Raw genomic sequence first — 16,901 nt, forward strand, 5'->3', positions numbered from 1 at the left:
GAGCAACGGAGGGGTGAGTGCCTTGGGAGAGCTGGGTCTGTACGTTCTCTATTCACACCACCTGCAACAACGCGCACCGCTGTTCTACACGGGGTAGAACGACAGTGATCAAGAAAACCAGAGATGTGATTTAAAAGGTGAGGTTGTGAGGAGGGCCCCTGCCAGGCAACCCAACACCTGAACCACAGAGGGATCATCTGATCCCTTCGCCTCAGAGAGCACTTCCCAACAAACCACCCCAGCCTCCTCCTGCCCCACTCCCGGCAGAGCAGCGCTGGGGCAGGGAGGGCTGGGGCTGCACAGCAGCTGTGTGCTGCGTGGCAAACTGCTCCAGCTGGCACACGCAGCCAGCGGCGGTGTTACAGCAGTAAGGCACTGCTCACACAAATCCAAACCAGGAGCACGTGGGTTTCCAGAAGGGTTTATTTATCGAAGCCACGTCCTCTGACAGCAGCAGCGGATGTGCTGTGATAAACTGACACGAGAAGATTTAACAATCGCTTCATTTAATAAGTGATTTTCACTACATGGTACTGTACACTGTCATCTGTTCAAAAAAAGTCTCAGTTTTTAAAAAACAGGATGCTGTGAGATGTCCGCAGATCCGCGGTGGGGCCGCGCTGCCTCCGGGTGGTGCTGCAGAGCTCCCGGGCACACAGCAAACACAGCCCAGGAGCAGAACCGCCCCCTGACGCTGAGCTCCCCACCCCCACCGCCGCAGGGCAGCGCCGGGAGCGCCGCGGCTCAGCGCACTGCTCCGGGAGGAGACGGCACGGCGCTCCTACTCCGCCCCAGCTCAGCTCCTCCTCCCCTGGGAAGGGGCAGAGGGAAAGCCCTGCCGCACCTACAGCTCCCTCTGCAAACTTTGGCTTTAGGAAAGACACGAACACTTAAAACAATGGCTTCGGTTGTCACCAGGAAGGTGCGGAGGGATGTGTGCAGCCATCACATACACATCATACCAGTGATGCTGGGGAGGCTGAAGGTTATTTCTAATGCTGACAGCGATAAAACCCATGTGTACAGGACCAGACGTAAAAAGAAAAGCAATCCCTTTAAAACAAATCTTAACGTAAAAAAAGTTCACAGTGGTTTGTATAAACAGCATGTCATCTCCACCAGTAACAGACTCCTACTCTCACAGCACACGAGTGCCCTCTTCAGACCCTAAGCAGGGAACACTACTCAGACGGGGTGAGGAAGGCGGAGTGCACGGCCCTAACACCAAGAAAGGAAAGCTTAAAACTCTTTTCCTAGAAGGGAGAGAAGTCCTTCATTTGCTGTTACAACCAGCAAATGCCACTCATCAAATCAAAGGGGAACCACAAACACGTTCTATTTTGAGCAAGCTGAACGGTACACGATACAGTTTAAAAATGAAGGTTACATATTATCATACAAGTCCCCACACAGCAGTGCCACGTGGACTATTTCTTCGCTTGCTTTGTGATCATACTCCTGGGAGGTGTTACGGGTCTGCTGGCATTGGGCTTCTTCTTCTCTGCAGGTTTCAAAATCTGAAAAAGACAGCTCAGTCATTGAGCAGGAACGTGAGCTGCCTCACAGCCCAGTGACCCTCAGCTAGAGGAGGTGTTACACAGCACCACACAGCTCAGGACCCCCTGAGATGAATGGGTTTTCTGCTCTGAGCTCTGGTGGGGCTTAGAGCAGCTGACCACAGAGCCCACACCAATGGAAGCAGGACAGCAGACAGCTCTGCTCCAGTGATGTAGACCCAGGGTCAAACAGCTCCTCAGCTCACACCAGTAAGGGCTTATCACGTCTGTAAAGCCACAAGGGTGAGCAGCTCTGCCCACATCTGGTATCTGTGAGGTCTATTTGGAGCAGTCGAAATGGAAAAGGGGAAATTGAAAGCGTGATTGCAGTAAGCAGGAGGTAAAGCTTTCAGATACGATACCTGGAAAGAGCACATTAAGGTTTCATCCACGCTCATCATGGCGCCTGCATTATCAAATTCTCCACAGTAATTTGGGGCAGAGAAGAGAGTTACCAGCTGTCTTTTAGCAAAAAACTCATATCCATCTTCAACAACCTTCAGAGAGAACAGCAGAAATTACACAGGGCAGTTTCTCCCAGACAAAGTACAGTGCAGCTTAAACAGAGTCAGCAGCTTGAAGAGCACAGAATTAAAATACCTGATGAGCCCTACATATGAGATCCAAATCGTGTTTATGGAGAAACTTAGCGACCACTTCAGCACCAAAAGTGAAGGACACTCCTCTGTCATTTTCACCCCATCCCAAGACGTCTTTGTCAGGGTCAGACCACAGGAGATCACAAAGAAGGCCTTGGTCGGGTACGTCGGTGGGGCGCATGATCCGTCTTATCTGCTCCATTGACTGCAGGTCCGGGGACAAACCTGCGTGGAGTTCAGACACACATCACATCTACTCCAACCCCATGCTGCAGAACTGAGGAATCAGCTCAGGATGAAAAAAGCTCACACAAACCGATCCACCATCAGCACCCCGTGGGGTCCAAAGGCAATGCTAACTGACACTTCAATCCAGCATTTACTTTAAAGCTTCGATAACAGGAGATGCTTTGAGATACACTGGAGCGAGATAAGCAAAGCCGCCACCAAGTTTAAGGATCACAACAATTGCACTTCAACAAGTGGCAAGTGTCTGTTATTAGGAGGCACGAACACTAAAATCACAAGGCTTATTTGAAAGATCAGCCCCAATGACATGGAACAGTTTCGGATCTTGTACCACTTTTGCTGACACTCCTCTTGAGCAACGTTACTACGTGCGGATGACCGCATACACCCTGCAGCCCATCGAGGTAATAAATGAGTATCACAGCACCACGGGGCCAATCTGTGAATGAAGCACTAAAGCACTGCTGTCAGAGTGCTTAACCAACTTCAGTCATGCAGGTCAAAAAAACTTCATTTTTTATTTAATCTCCTTTATTCAAAAGGAGACAGCACCACAGAAGCCCCCGACTACAGACCAAGAAGGCAGACCCTGGTGCCTGAGTCACAGCACTACCACTAACCAAGCTCCCAGCAGTTTCAAAGCCTCAATTATGAGGACACAAAAAAATAACCAAAATGCTCTCCAGCACCAGAGGAGCATACAAGATGAATATGAAACTGCAGTATTTATACCAAGGTATTGCATTTAAAACAATATCAGCTAAAGAACTTACCTCCATGGCAGCAGAATATCTTCTCATCTACAATTGCTGCAATTGGTAAACAGTTAAAACAGTCTGTGAAGGTTTTCCACAGCTTAATATTGTATCTTCTCTTACCTAGAGAGATTTGGAGAAGAAAACAACAGTCAATACACTTTTCTACCACTACAAATAGCCTAATATGCCTGCCTCTAACTAAGACCTGCAAAAACAGTCAGCAATAAAGCCTATACAAAATGATTTACCCTCTCTGGCACCCACAGACAAACTGCTAAGAAACCTGCAAGGTCTGTTCCTGCACGGCAGAGATGCAGCTCTGAAATGGCTCTGAGGGCTGCAGGCATCCATTCAAGAGAGCTGGTGCCTGCAGCCTCAACTTCGCTTTGGAAAAATATCCCTTGGAGAAATGGATTCATTAAAAAAAAGAAAATGCCATTTGCTGTTTTCATCAGGGACACACAGCATTTTCTCAGAAGCAGTTTTCCCTTCAATTTTTACTAGTACTTCAGCACAAAGTCCCTCTGGGCAAAGAAATAGGACTGAAAAAAAATGAAGCTGCTGCTGTTTGACTTTCCAAGCAACCCTCCCAACAGATACAAGCCCTGAACGTATCTGCACCACGTGACTGAACCTGTGATTAATCTCTGAGGAGTCAACTCAGATACTGCACAACTGCTTCCGTGTTGAAAAAGGAGAACAAGACACAGAGAGAACATCTTGTACACTACAGGCTAAGTACGTCCCCACCAGAAGTTGTGAGAACACTTCTGTACCCAACCACGTTAACAGCTCCATCTCCTCTACAGTGGATTAGGTCACATCCTTTTGAAGCATAGGAACATACGCATCTGCTGAGCTACAGGACTCAGCAGGAACCAGACTGCAGGCACTGCAACGTCACAACGACACACAGCAGCCCGTTACCCACTGACAGCACGAGCACACATCATAAGGTAGATAACTGAAACTGTAAAGCAAAGTAGAATTCCCTCACTGCTGACCAGACAACCTTAGGAACTTTACTAATACATGCCAGTGGGAACAGTTATTTAAATGGCCAACAAATAAAATAACCTCTTAGCTTGTACCATGAGGACCAGATGATGGTACGAATGCAAAGACATTTCCTTTGCTAATACAGGCCATGGGGCCACCTGAAGTGTGCAGAGCTAGCTGCGAGTTTGGAAAGCAATTTAATACTGGAGGTCTAGAAGACAGCAAGCACCCCCTACCCTGCTTTCCCAAGCCAAAGATCCTCACATCTGTCCACGTTACTTACATTCATCATAAAATCCATAGATTCTGTTAATGCTGGCACATTCGTGGTTCCCTCTGAGGAGGAAAAAATTCTCTGGATATTTAATTTTGTAGGCCAGTAGAAGACAAATGGTTTCTAAAGACTGCTTTCCTCTGTCGACGTAGTCACCAAGGAACAGGTAGTTGCTTTCTGGTGGAAAGCCTCCGTACTCAAAGAGCCGAAGCAAGTCATAGTATTGCCCATGGATGTCACCTGTCAAAAGCAGTCAGAAATGGCACACAAATGACTTTGTGATGTGTTTCCTTCTTTTTCTAGAGAAGCTGCACGTAGATGGAGCATCAAGGACACAAACAACCTGCAGATAGCTACTGCCTGCAGCATTCCTGAAAGATTACAGTCTGCCTTACTGCTATCATGCTCAGAACGTTGACACCTACGTAACACAGACTTTCATTAGGACTTAAGTACGTGTCTACTTAAAAATATTCACACACTCATAAAACAAATCCAAGATTCCAAGAAATCAACTGTGCACATCCAAAGATCTAGCACCCAGTTACATCCCTTACTTGACAACTGGCTGCAAGATTAGGAACCTTTACTTCATTCCTGATACAGCCACTCCTCAGTAGAGACACTGATGGAAAAACTGCTCAGGGAATTCCCTTTCCTCTCCACCACGTCTGGTATTTTCCTGCAACCCCCAGTCATTCAAGTTCTAGCAATGAAATCGGACCGGAACAAACCAGTGTTTCTGCCTTTGGTTTAAATCATGGTTTTGTTTCTGGCAAGCAGAACAATAAATCGTGTCCTTAAGACTACCACACATTATAAATATTGAACAAGCTGCTTCAGAAGTAAATCCGCAGTGCTGGAGGAGGATAAAATACTGCTTCCTGGAAGCTCTACCAACGTGCATTTATCGAGGACTTTATTTTGACATTCTTCATCCTTTTGGCAAAATTAGATGTGTGCATGTGTAAAAATATATATATATATACAGCAACATCACCATGTGTAAATATGGTGAAACCAGGCCAGAAATTAGTCAATACAGAAAATTAAGCTTCCAGAAAGATTTTAAATGTTAAATCATGGTGGTAGCTGCTATTCAAAGCTGAACCAACTACTGTGTCTCCTTTTTTCTCCTTGTCCAGTGATGACTGTACTGAGCATTAACTGGCAGAAAAATTCCTTTCCCAGGAGACCTGATCAAACTGGATCAAGTTTCTGGTTTGGGATTCTTTTTTGTCCCTTGTACAATTCCCATTTACCTCCTTCCTCCACTCAAAGCATTCAGAACAGACTTAATTTCCCTTTTGCTACAATCATTCATCAGTTTCATAAGTGAAAGCAGCATCTGGCATTCATCCTCTGCTTAAAAGAGGATATCCATCGAAACGCTCCCCACTCCCAACCACGCATCCAATCACAGCACTTACCACAGATCTTCAGGGGAGCTTCAAGTTCTAGCAGAATAGGCTGACTGAGAAAGATTTCTCTGGATTTCAAGCACAGTCCTCTGATTTCATTCTCCTGAAGCTGGACATTTTTACCAGGTTTTGACCCTCTCACTGTTGGAAGGAATCAGAAATCGGTTACCCAAGTCAACAGCATTCCCAGTATTATTTTAGGAGTCTGCCCAGGTGCCACTAACACTGAATGAGAATGCAACAATTGTTCTTCCACAAATAAATACTTCAATAATCCTGATGCTTAGCTGCTAAACTCAGCTGTTTGCTCTCTCATTCAAACTATTCTGGACTCCAAATAAATTTAAAGTAAGCCAGTATAAATGCATATGGGAATGTCAGGCATAGGAAGATGCTTGTCACCACCACCACCAGAGGGTAAGCTAACCAGTGACAGATCAAAGCAGTCAGGCCACTGATAAAGCTGAAAAGTAAACAGCTTGAGCCCCAGAATTCATAAAACAAACAAACAAACCCATTCCCTTAGGTGAAGAAAGTATCCAAACCACACAAGGTTTACAAAACGTAGTTTTGTTCTACTCCTAAGTCAGGTTTCAGTTACAATTAACACGAATGTAGCCTACTATCTGCAGCTCATCCTCTGAAAATGCCTCCACAAAACAAGACTTGCCAAAACATGATGACCTGGTACATCCTTAATGACCATTTTACAATCTAAATGGAACAGTCAGGTGAATAACTGTGCTCCTAAAAGCAGCCATAAAGTTACAGACCATACTGCAGATGTAACTAGTAGTACTAAACAGTCATCAATACTTGAGACAATATTTTACTTTTTTTACTACTCTTATTTCACTCCAGACACTTCAGTCCCTCAGGAGCACCAGAGCCACAGGAACAGCTGAATGCATTAAACATCTGACAACTGGAAGTAGAGGTGGGAACCCTCCAAACACAATTTCTACTCCATATGGATCAGGACTGTGAATACATTTATTTTAGAAGGTTCCCGTAAATCCCATCCTCGGGCTTTCCCACCTCTTTGTTGTGCCAAGGTAGAGGAGGAGGGATATGAGAAAAAGAGTGGAGCTAAAGCAAGGGCCTAGGATCAGAATAAGTTCTTAAACACATTCTACAACAAAGCTGAGAGGAAACTATCAGCATCATCACTGCTTTGAAGGGGCTCTCCTATGGAGAGAGAATGAGTGCCTCAAAACCACAAAGGATTTAATCAAGAGGGGAAGGGCTCCTGTGCTTCAGAAAAGGAGGTTCCAGTTCTTTGGCCATTTAAGCTAAGCTGTTTCATTATTCACTTGGAGCCCAGACAAACTTCCCTGTACTAAAGCAAGCACTGCATCTTTCTGTGTTTTCTCCATTATCTCTGCTTACCCGTCCCTTTGAAAGTGGAAGACAACCTGGTACGAGATTCATCTTCCAGCTGAGACTGTTTTTTGTAGTCCTTCACTCTTTCCACCTCCTCCGCTGTATCACCTCACACTATCTGGTTCCCTTTATCACCCGTCAATGCTCAGACACAGAACAAGGACACCAGCTTGGCCTGAAAAAGTTCTTGCAGCTACCAGAAGAGTGTTCCCTCTATTTATCCAATCTGCCCTCAGTCACAGTCATCATTTTCTGCTGCCCAGAAATACAAAGGAAACGTCTATTCCAATTCTCTTGGCATACCTGATGATATGGATATGGAGTACGTGGATGACGTTGTTACTGTCACTGCAGACCTTGCAGTTTATGAAACCAAGGACAGAGAATTCCAGAAAGGAGAACCTTAGGGGGAAGGGGGTGGAATGCTTGAGGAAGAACAAGAACTGTTCTCCAGAGGGATTACAATCTCTTATTAGTGCTTAACTTTTCAACTCCTGTGCAAGTTTCTGGCCGAGAGCAGAAGATCAGTTAGCAATGCCTTTTCTAGAACAATAAAACAGATTGTGTTACAGCCACTCATAAAATCAACTGCCACTGGACACTTGGTGTCACCACCGAAACAGTTCTATCCTGCACACCAACTCCTGTCAGAGACCCTCGTCATGCTGACGCTGTCTGCACTACAGAATCCCTGCCAACACCATAAAACACTCCACCTTACCTCACAGAAGGTGTAACACGCAGTGACAGCAACATTAAGTTAAGTGCAGGTCAAAAGTCACTGCTTTAATAACACTCTTTCAAGCACCACACGCTCGTTTCCCTCTGCCGACGTATCAGCGCTCACCGCTGCCGTTTCTCACACGGTGACACTGAATCACCACTGAACTTCAAGTGCTCCATTAAAGCATCAGAAGTAATGAAGCATACAAATGAAAGTTAAATCTTTGTCACGGCAGTTCATCACACATGAGGCTTTCCATCCGTGCAGTCCGTTTTTCATCCACAAAGTACTTCTAAAGCTCCCGAGCACTGAACAAGTTACTGAAAATGCCAACTATCCAGAAGCAACAGAGAGCAGAAATGTACAGGAAAAAAAGTGATTGCTGGATACACTGTAAATGCGAATTCCCCCACTCTTGTATAGCACAATTCGTATTTGTTTTTAGAGATGACATACATGCAGGCAAAAATTCAACTTTCCATGGTTTGCTCTTGCTAAAAATATAAACCTATAAAATCAAAACCTGTATCTCACACACAGAAATTAAAAAGTATTAAAAAAAGCACACAAAGTAAGCAACACACTGAGTCACTACAGCTCATGAATAAAGCATATATATGCATTCATTTTTGCTGAAGATTAACTGGAAACCTGAAAATGGACTGTTTCAGATTCAGGTTTCCAAGGTTTCTGGTGTATTTCCATTGGAGCAGAGTAATCTCCAGGCAGTCTGAGCAATCTGGATGTAGGAAACTTCGGTGTGATAAGGAGATGCATTGTTGCAGTTGACACAAACTCACTAGCATAGATGTCAAAAGGACAGAAGAAACCCAGGAAGGTTTGATTCAGTTCTGAATCACGCTGCCTGCCAAGGACAGCTCCTTCACCCAACAGAGAACCAGCACAGGAGAAATGAGCACCTTCAATCCCTTCTGACACTGACCTATATACCAAAAAGTTGTACAAAATATTTTTGGCTTCACAACAATTGATGATGCACATTGGTTTGAGAAATCTATAGTTTTAGTGTAAGGATTCCCTCAACCACAACAGAAGAGCTGGCAAAAAAATGCAGGGCTGGCACTCTGAATTCTGAAAAGCCTTCTCTGACTGCATCTTAGATGACTTAGCCCCAGTAAGAAGGGCAAAAATAAAACCCTATGAAAAATGTGCTATTCAAAGTTTCTCTTCTCTGACTTGGACCAAAACCAGGCAGCTTGTAGAGATCAGACAGCACAGAACTAATTGGCAGCTTGGCCAAAGTCAAAAGAGCAGCTGACAGTACTGTACTCACACATTTGTTCTTCCAATGCATAAAAAATAACCTCCCTGAAATGAGTCTGGAACCAACAGCGAAACAAGCTAAAGATTAATCTGCTGGAAGAAAAAGCCAAGCCATTTCAAATAATATTTTATTTATACTTTGTCTCAACACACTGCTGCACCATTTCCAGCCAGAAATATATTCCTTTTCTCCTTTAGGCAGAGACATTCTTGCTCTTAAAATTCATTTAGAGAGTTTGAATTTCAATGACCAGCCCAGGCAGCCTTCTACTGAGCAAAATCATCTCCAGCATATGAGTGCACGGAGTTCTGGAAAAACAAGTTCTCCCTTAGCTGAAAAAAAAACCTACAGAAAAGATCACTCCCTGAGACCCGGATGCTCTCTTCCAAGTCACAGCGACTGAGCTAGGAAATACTCCAGCTTCTACAGCTACGTACTGCAAAGCCCATCTGGGAAACTTTTCAAAGAGAGCAATAAATCTGTTGTCCAAACAAAAGTTTAAGCCCTATAAAGTACTGACATTCTAGAGCTTTTCACTTCCCAAATACATTAAGTAGACACCTAGCTATAGCTCTGCAGCAGCGATGCCTACGTGCTCTTATCCCTTCAGTGCTCTCTATTCTAGAGTTTATTTCTGAGGGTTACACAGGCTCCTCACAGCTTGCTCAAAATCCCATCCCAACTACCAATGTTAATATTGTACTTTCCAGGAGGAGGAGGAAAGAAGCTGGAAAGTGACAACAGATCACAGAACCCAAATCCAGAATGAGGACACGAGCGCAGCACGGCAGCTGCCCAGCACAGGGGGAAAGGAAGGATGGGAAAAGCACAACAGAGAACAGCTCTGGCACTTGGGTGCAAACAGCCAGCACAAGCATAGCTGCAGCTGCCAGGACCTGACATCCAGGACAACTTTTAGACACATTTGAAGGACAGATGGGTCAGGAACTGCTGGATCTAGAGTGCACAGCAATGAGAGTGCAGTGTATGTGACGTTCCATTGCCAGCATTTTCCAATGGTAAATACTGTGCCATACAGTTCTGCAAGGAAGGAAATGCTACTACAAAAATGTATTACCCATTAATAGAAAAGGGAGGGATACTTCAGAAAGGATATCGGAAGATATCCTTTCTGAAGTATAGAGGATAACAGATTTCAGTGTTTAGATCCATGAACAGATCCACGCATTTCTCTTTTCTTCAGTAATACTTAACCAGAAGCCATCAATGCTGGAATCGAGTTCTCATATAGGAAATGTTTTAAAGAAAATAGTCTATCAGCAGCTCGGTTCATTTTTAGCTTACTAAACAAGACTTCCAGTTTTGCCATATTTTACATTAAGATGCTTGAAATCTTAAAGACATTTCCAAAAATACCACAGGTTGTTTTTATCTTGTTTTTGGCAGTTCCCAATGACAGCTTCACGTTTTGCTTCGCACCGCAGACACAAAGGGAATAAATAACTTGGAGGTGGTTGACTTTAAAAGGTTTTAGCTTACTTCAGGCAGTATCAACTTTGATCAGATCATTGCAAAGCTGAAACTGAAAAGCAACTCCACAGCGCCCGAGCCCTTAAGGAAAAGCTCTAGACTACTGTTCTTACAGGACAACAGGTCATGGTAATGTTATCAAACACGAGACCCTGCATGCCTGCAGCCGTCCCGTTCTGTTCCATACTGCCACACTAGAGAGCCACGCAGCAACAGGTGCTCACTGATCACAAGTGCTCCGATGACAAATCCCCCTTCAGTGACTCGGTGATAAAAAGCAGCACGTAACTGATTATCTGAACTCGTGGCAGTGATAGGAACCCAGCCCTTGTCTTCCAGACGCACAGCTCCTATCTCTGTGATCAAAAATTGCTGCAACACAGCACAAAGCAATTAACATTTAGTTACATGAGCTACTGAAAAGCACAGTTTGAGGTCAATGAGTGCTGCTTGCTTATTAGAAACTACCACGGCATCCCAACCTGCCAAGCAAAATCTGTCCGAATTTCAGATTAACATCTCTGAGAATCAGACAGACCTATCTCAGTGTAAGAAGCTAAACAGAAAGCAATCCTTCAGAGCCAATCGGTGCTGAAAGCAGAAAGGCACTAAATCAGAGAACTGCACTGAGAGGAAACAGTTTTTCTATTGTCAAAAGAAGTTTATCCATACTCATGGGCTTATCCATTTCTGATAATGGAAAGATCCTCTTCTACCATTTAAAGCAAATTAAAGAGAGCACCTCCTCAGCAGCTATACATCAGGCTTCACTGGGAATAGCAATCTGTGGGTGCATAAACAGGGAAGTTTGAGATTTACAATATTTTTGCTGATTTTAGTTCACTAACCAGGATTTCAGCTATCAGAGAGGCTACTGCCATCCTGGCCTTGCATGACTTCATCATTCTTTACCATTCACCCCTTGCTTTCCCCTAATAGTGACTGCAGAGGCTAGAGCACAAAACAAGTTTTCAGCAGCTTCTTTCAGCTCAGGTTCCTCATGCACTGGAACTCTGTTCTTTTGCCCTGTTATTTATTATTACCACACTAAGACGAGGACATTTCAATCTCCTTTACTGGATATGCTGCCATGAGCTCCATTTTCAACACAGACCCTACAGACGCTACAAATGAGAAGCTGCCACACGCTGGGTGAAGGGTGAGGACAGGGGATCTTTATCAGAACAGCACCCTGTGCGGCACAGAAAGGAAGCCATGCTCACTCAAGATCTCAGGACTTCTTTTCACTCATCCTTTGCCTGGAGCTGAGCAGAAACTCCACCACTTCCTGGGAGCCTTTCCATTACCAATGCAGTTGATGCTGAATTTTCATATCACCTGCAGCCTTGGTTCAGCAGACACAGAAAGCTGCAAGCTCAGAGCCATGAAGTCACTGCCCAAAATATCCCTGGAAGGAGATTAATTTGCTCTTAAGTTTGCCCCTCATTATTCCTCAGTCATAGAAATATGAGCCTTTATCTGCTATCAAGCACACTTACGAAACATTTCGATACTCACTGCAGGATACTGCCATTTAGTATCCTTTAAAAGCCTTATTCTTGAGAAAACTGATGTTAGAGAAGTTACTAAAAGCACCAAAATTAAGACAACCTGTTCTCAGGAAAACAATCCTAGCAGAACACAACCCTCATCAGCATGCTCAGTGCTTTTTCATGGACCTGCTCACTGAGGCTGAGCACAGTGTTACTGAAAAATAGTTCTCGATGTTTCAATGCCAAATCCCTGTGTACTATAAACATTTGGAGCAAGAAAGTCACCAAATATTTACTTCAGAATAAGAAGCTAAATACATAATACATAAACATATCCAGATTATTTAAAGACTAATAACTTCAGCCATCAGCCTATGGTAGGTGAGATGGCATCAATTACACGGAGTAAAAAGAATAACGTCATTTGATCCGCACAATTACCTCAATTTTAATAAAATAAGTCACTATAGAAAGCAAATAAAAACCCAGTCACAAATAAATTACCGATACCCTGCATGAAGAACAAAAGCAAGAGTAATTAGTATTCACCACTTAACCCCTTTGCTTTACCTAGGCCATCAGACTACACCCAGCGCAGCGCTGAGGGGCCTCACAGGACACCTCCAGGTACAACTGTCTGCTCACACTGACTCCAATATTTCTTCAGCTATCTCCAGAATACAATCTTTTTTCCTGGCCTTTAAAAAGGGAGAAGGGACAGTGATATATTTAGCTGCTCATATCCCCCACGTTTTACTAGCACGGTTACTAAAATTTATATAAATATAATTTGAACAACAGCTACACTGAAACACTTGGCCATGTAACAACCTGAGTGCAGCCTGCTGTGAAAGGCCACCAGCAGAAACAATTCTGACACAGATTCATCAGACCTCATGTGACTTACACCATCCAGTTGCCTGCCTGCACTGCACAGGTAAAGCAGAAACACCTCTTATTCCAAATCTACATAAGAGGAGGAACCCTGCAGGTACTCCAGACCTTTTTCCCTCCTCGTGTAACAACATGCAGATCTGCCCTGCAGTTCAGCCCCATCACCAACCTAACTGCACCCCAACCTAACTGCACCTCGGTAATTCCAGGGAAAGGATGAGTCAAATTTTAAACGACCAAAGAGAAACAGTAATGCACACAATTTATCCCTCTATCCACAACGCAGCACCCGCTAAAATGCAGTACCACTTTGCCCTTTCTAGAAGTATATGAAAAAAAAGACTGCCACAAAGGTCAACCAACACCCAGCTGGAGAAAAACGTCTACAACAGACATTTAACAAGATAAAAATGCACACCAGCACGGATAACTCCGCTAATCATTTTAAGCCCTGAAAAACCATTACGGCTTCAGGAACCTGAAACCCCAGCAAAGCCCAAACACTTCATTTCAGCCTGGCAGCTGATGCAACCTCCAGTACCTCCAGGTACACATCCACCTCCTGAAGACCGCGTGAAGCCTTCTGAAGCCCAACGTGCCAGCTCTCATCACCTCCAAACGTGTAGCACAGGTTTGAGCTGGGTCAGAACCTATCAGCACAGCACACCGCACTACTTTGTAAAGTTTAAACAAAAAGAATGGTTCAAAATGAACGGGACTTCGTTCTAGGCTGTCCACTTGCCTGTTTTTAGCAACCCACACCGGGAAAATCGCGTTAGAGCAGATGGGGTAAGAATGGTGACTATTACCTGCAGTAAAACGGAGCGCATATTAACGTCAGCAGATGTAAGATATCCAGGAGCTGACACGACAAACTGAGCTACTAGAGTTTCAGGAAAATCCTGGTCTAAATTTATGAAGGGAAGCCTTTAAATAATTTAAGCCGGCGTAGTTTAAATTGGTAACAGGCACAGCCCGCGACGGATCAGGGGAAAAAGCCCTATTTACTTTTACTTATTCCAGCTCAGTAATCCCATAACGCACCCACGGGATTGCCAGCTCCCCGCGGTCCCTACAGCACCACGGCCGAAGGGCGTTTATTTCCTCCCCGTTCGTTTCACCAACACCCGAGCCGAGTCCGTGCCGGATGGAAACGCCTTCAACCCCATGAAACCCTTTAAACGCGGAGCGCCTGCCCCGACACGCACGAAACGAGGCCGGATTAGGGCGGCTCGCCCCCAGAATTAGCATCCTTCGCCTTGAAGCCCTCAGAGCGCCCAGTGCCCCGGCCCAGCAGCCCGCGCTGCCCCCGCGCCCGCTCCGACCCGCAGCCCCACGCGTAGGGCGGGAGGACAAAGCACCGCACCCCCCCCAACGTCGGCCCACGCCACCCCGTCCCGGCCGCCCCTCCCCCCGCGGCCCCTCACCCTCCAGCAGCCGTTGGATGATGCTGTCGATGTTCAGCTTGTCTATATCTGCCATCGCCTCTCAGCGGAGCCCTCCCCGCCGCTCCCCTCCCTCCGCTGGCTCCTCTCGTCTCGTCGGCCCGCCGCGCTCTCCCCGTGCCCGCTCTCCTCCCCGCTCCCTTTCTTCCCTTCTCGCTCTTCCCCCCGCCCCCCCCTCCTCCGCTGCCGCTCTCAGCGCAGCCCCAGCGCGGAACAAAATGGCCGCCGTCCCCTCAGCGAGCCGGGCCGGCGGATGGATACCACGAGCGCGAGGCGGAGCGCCCTTTTATAGGCGGGCGGGAAGAGCGCGGAGAGGCGGATTTCTACCGCTTCTCAGAATCCTTCCGCCGACGAGCGGAGAAATAGTGCCCGCGTGGGGAGCGCGGTCAGCCCGCACTTCGCCCCCTCTCCCTAATTCTGAAGCATACAGACTTTATCTCCCCACCCTCTGTGTGTTTGTCTGCAGTTTGTGTTCCAGGTTGCTAAATACGTGAGGATGTATGATTTATCTTGCTCGCAGCTCTTTGTGTCCTTTCCTCCCTCCCCCCCCCAAAAAAGCCACAAATAAGTCACAGCTTGGGTAGCACTCCCTGGGAACCTCAGTGTAAAATATTTTTCCCTTCTGATTTGTCCTCACTATCTCTTGCACATGCCACTTGTACAGTTGCTCGTAATCTGGCCATGAATAAAAATATAGGTATTATATGTGTAACGCCCACCTACACTCAATAGCAAAATAGGGACCATTTCATTAATCTGTACATATATATACATAATACCAAAGAACACACATACACAACATGTAAAACGTATGTACGTACCCTGTACATACACACACACACACACACGTATATCTGCAGCTAATGGGGAAAAGCTCTCTATTTTATTCCTGTATGTGGGTGGACCCTAAGAAATGCGAGTTGCCCACGTTTCCTCTTGCCTCAGATTACATATTTCCCAGGTCCGTGCAACTCACAAACTCTGTTTGTGTGCAATTCAAAGACCTCCACAGGCTGTTCAGCACTGGGAAACAGAGATGGAGTGATGTGAGGGGCAAACGCTGTTTTTCCTAACCCGATGCTCAGTGTTTTCCTAACCCCTGCTGTGTGCACTCAGATGTCAGCCTGCTACAGCGGAGCTCAACTTTTGACGCGTGCTTTTTGCCTCTGGTGGCTTAAACTCATTGGCTGACCCCCACATTTCAGACATCGTGGAGTTTGTGGGCTGCAGCAGGCATCTGTCAGATGGAAGAGCACGTGGACAAAGGCACAAGGCCGATCCGGAGATGCGGGGGTAGACATCCTGTTTGTTGAGAGGTGATGATGCAGAGTCAGGTGTTTTCTCAGTATCATGTTTTATTTTCAAAACATGCAGTGCGAGGATCACCCTTGGGCAGCAAAGCATGCACACTGCAGGTAGGCAGCTCTCTGGAGCTCGGGGCTTTTTGCACAGCCTGAGCTTTGCTCAGTGGGGACTCAGCCACATGCAGAAGCCCAGGGATGAGGCATCACAAGAGGAGCCAGATGCCTTCAGAGGGCTCTCTGCACTCTTTGTCACCATTGCACCCTGTGCATGGGAGCCTTGGTCCTCACAGAGCTGAGCAATTCCATCTCAGCAGCTGCCTTCTGAAACCTCCCTCCATAGGAAACTGCCAGCAATGATGACAAGTCCATTGCACGTTCGTTAAAATCCCCTTTTTTTGATAAAAAACTTTAAAGGACTCTGCTTTGAGACAGGCTGTTTTGACACGTGATTTGCCATTCCTCCCCTCCTACATCTTTTTTTTTTTGGGGGGGGGGGGTCAAGGTTGACATGCTTCATGGGTTTGTGCTGAAAGCTATTGTTGCATGGAAAAATCTGTACTCGGTATACTTTGGAAGGTTCTCACTGGCAAAAATAGTGCCAGTAAAAACGTCCTAAGCCACTTGATGCTGATGAATCCTGATGTAGCAGTGACCACAGGAAGGCTTTCCCTGCTATAGCTGTTTGGATTAAAGAAACACAGCAGCTTCCACCGTGTCAATGAATTTCATAAATGGATCTGACTTTTAAGGCCAGCCAGGCACCAGAGCCATTTGGAGACACTGCAGGTTGGTGTATCCCTCCCCAGTGGAGCATCAGCGTGGTGGAGATCCGCTTCTTGACTTAGAAAAAGGGAAGAAATGGGGCTAATAGTGACTTTGTCCTACTTTTAGAGGAGAGCAGGCGCAGCAGATCAGTTGACTCTGCTTTGGCAGGAAGCAGCCACTGTCTCCCCTCTTCGGTCAGGAATCTCCATGCTCCGCCAAAGCATGAGTTTCGTAACCAGCTCAAAAGCTTTCTGCAAGGCT

General features: G+C 45.8%; 1 protein-coding gene across 1 annotated transcript; it reads right to left on the bottom strand.

The window, feature by feature from the left end:
* Window positions 1-1,251: 1,251 nt before the first annotated feature.
* On the bottom strand, window positions 1,252-14,724 carry PPP1CC (protein phosphatase 1 catalytic subunit gamma). The gene is made up of 7 exons (XM_065739235.1): window positions 14,554-14,724; window positions 5,866-5,997; window positions 4,445-4,675; window positions 3,178-3,282; window positions 2,157-2,380; window positions 1,919-2,053; window positions 1,252-1,517 (listed from the first exon to the last, which is right to left on the bottom strand). Exons 1-7 carry the CDS (start codon window positions 14,606-14,608, stop codon window positions 1,428-1,430), a joined length of 972 nt encoding a protein of 323 aa, XP_065595307.1. The 5' UTR covers window positions 14,609-14,724; the 3' UTR covers window positions 1,252-1,427.
* Between the last annotated feature and the right edge of the window lie 2,177 nt (window positions 14,725-16,901).

Source organism: Cyrtonyx montezumae, unplaced genomic scaffold (assembly GCF_038088225.1).
Source record: "Cyrtonyx montezumae isolate F1298 unplaced genomic scaffold, pur_monq_1.0 scaffold_23, whole genome shotgun sequence".
Lineage (NCBI taxonomy): Eukaryota > Metazoa > Chordata > Aves > Galliformes > Odontophoridae > Cyrtonyx > Cyrtonyx montezumae.

Excerpts from the sequence above, each read along its gene's own strand:
- PPP1CC (XM_065739235.1), bottom strand. The coding sequence starts at position 14,608 with ATGGCAGATATAGACAAGCTGAACATCGACAGCATCATCCAACGGCTG. Across the intron at positions 2,054-2,156 it reads TCATATGTAGGGCTCATCAG|GTTGTTGAAGATGGATATGA; the intron begins GTATTTTAATTC and ends TTCTCTCTGAAG. Across the intron at positions 1,518-1,918 it reads CCTTAATGTGCTCTTTCCAG|ATTTTGAAACCTGCAGAGAA; the intron begins GTATCGTATCTG and ends TGTCTTTTTCAG.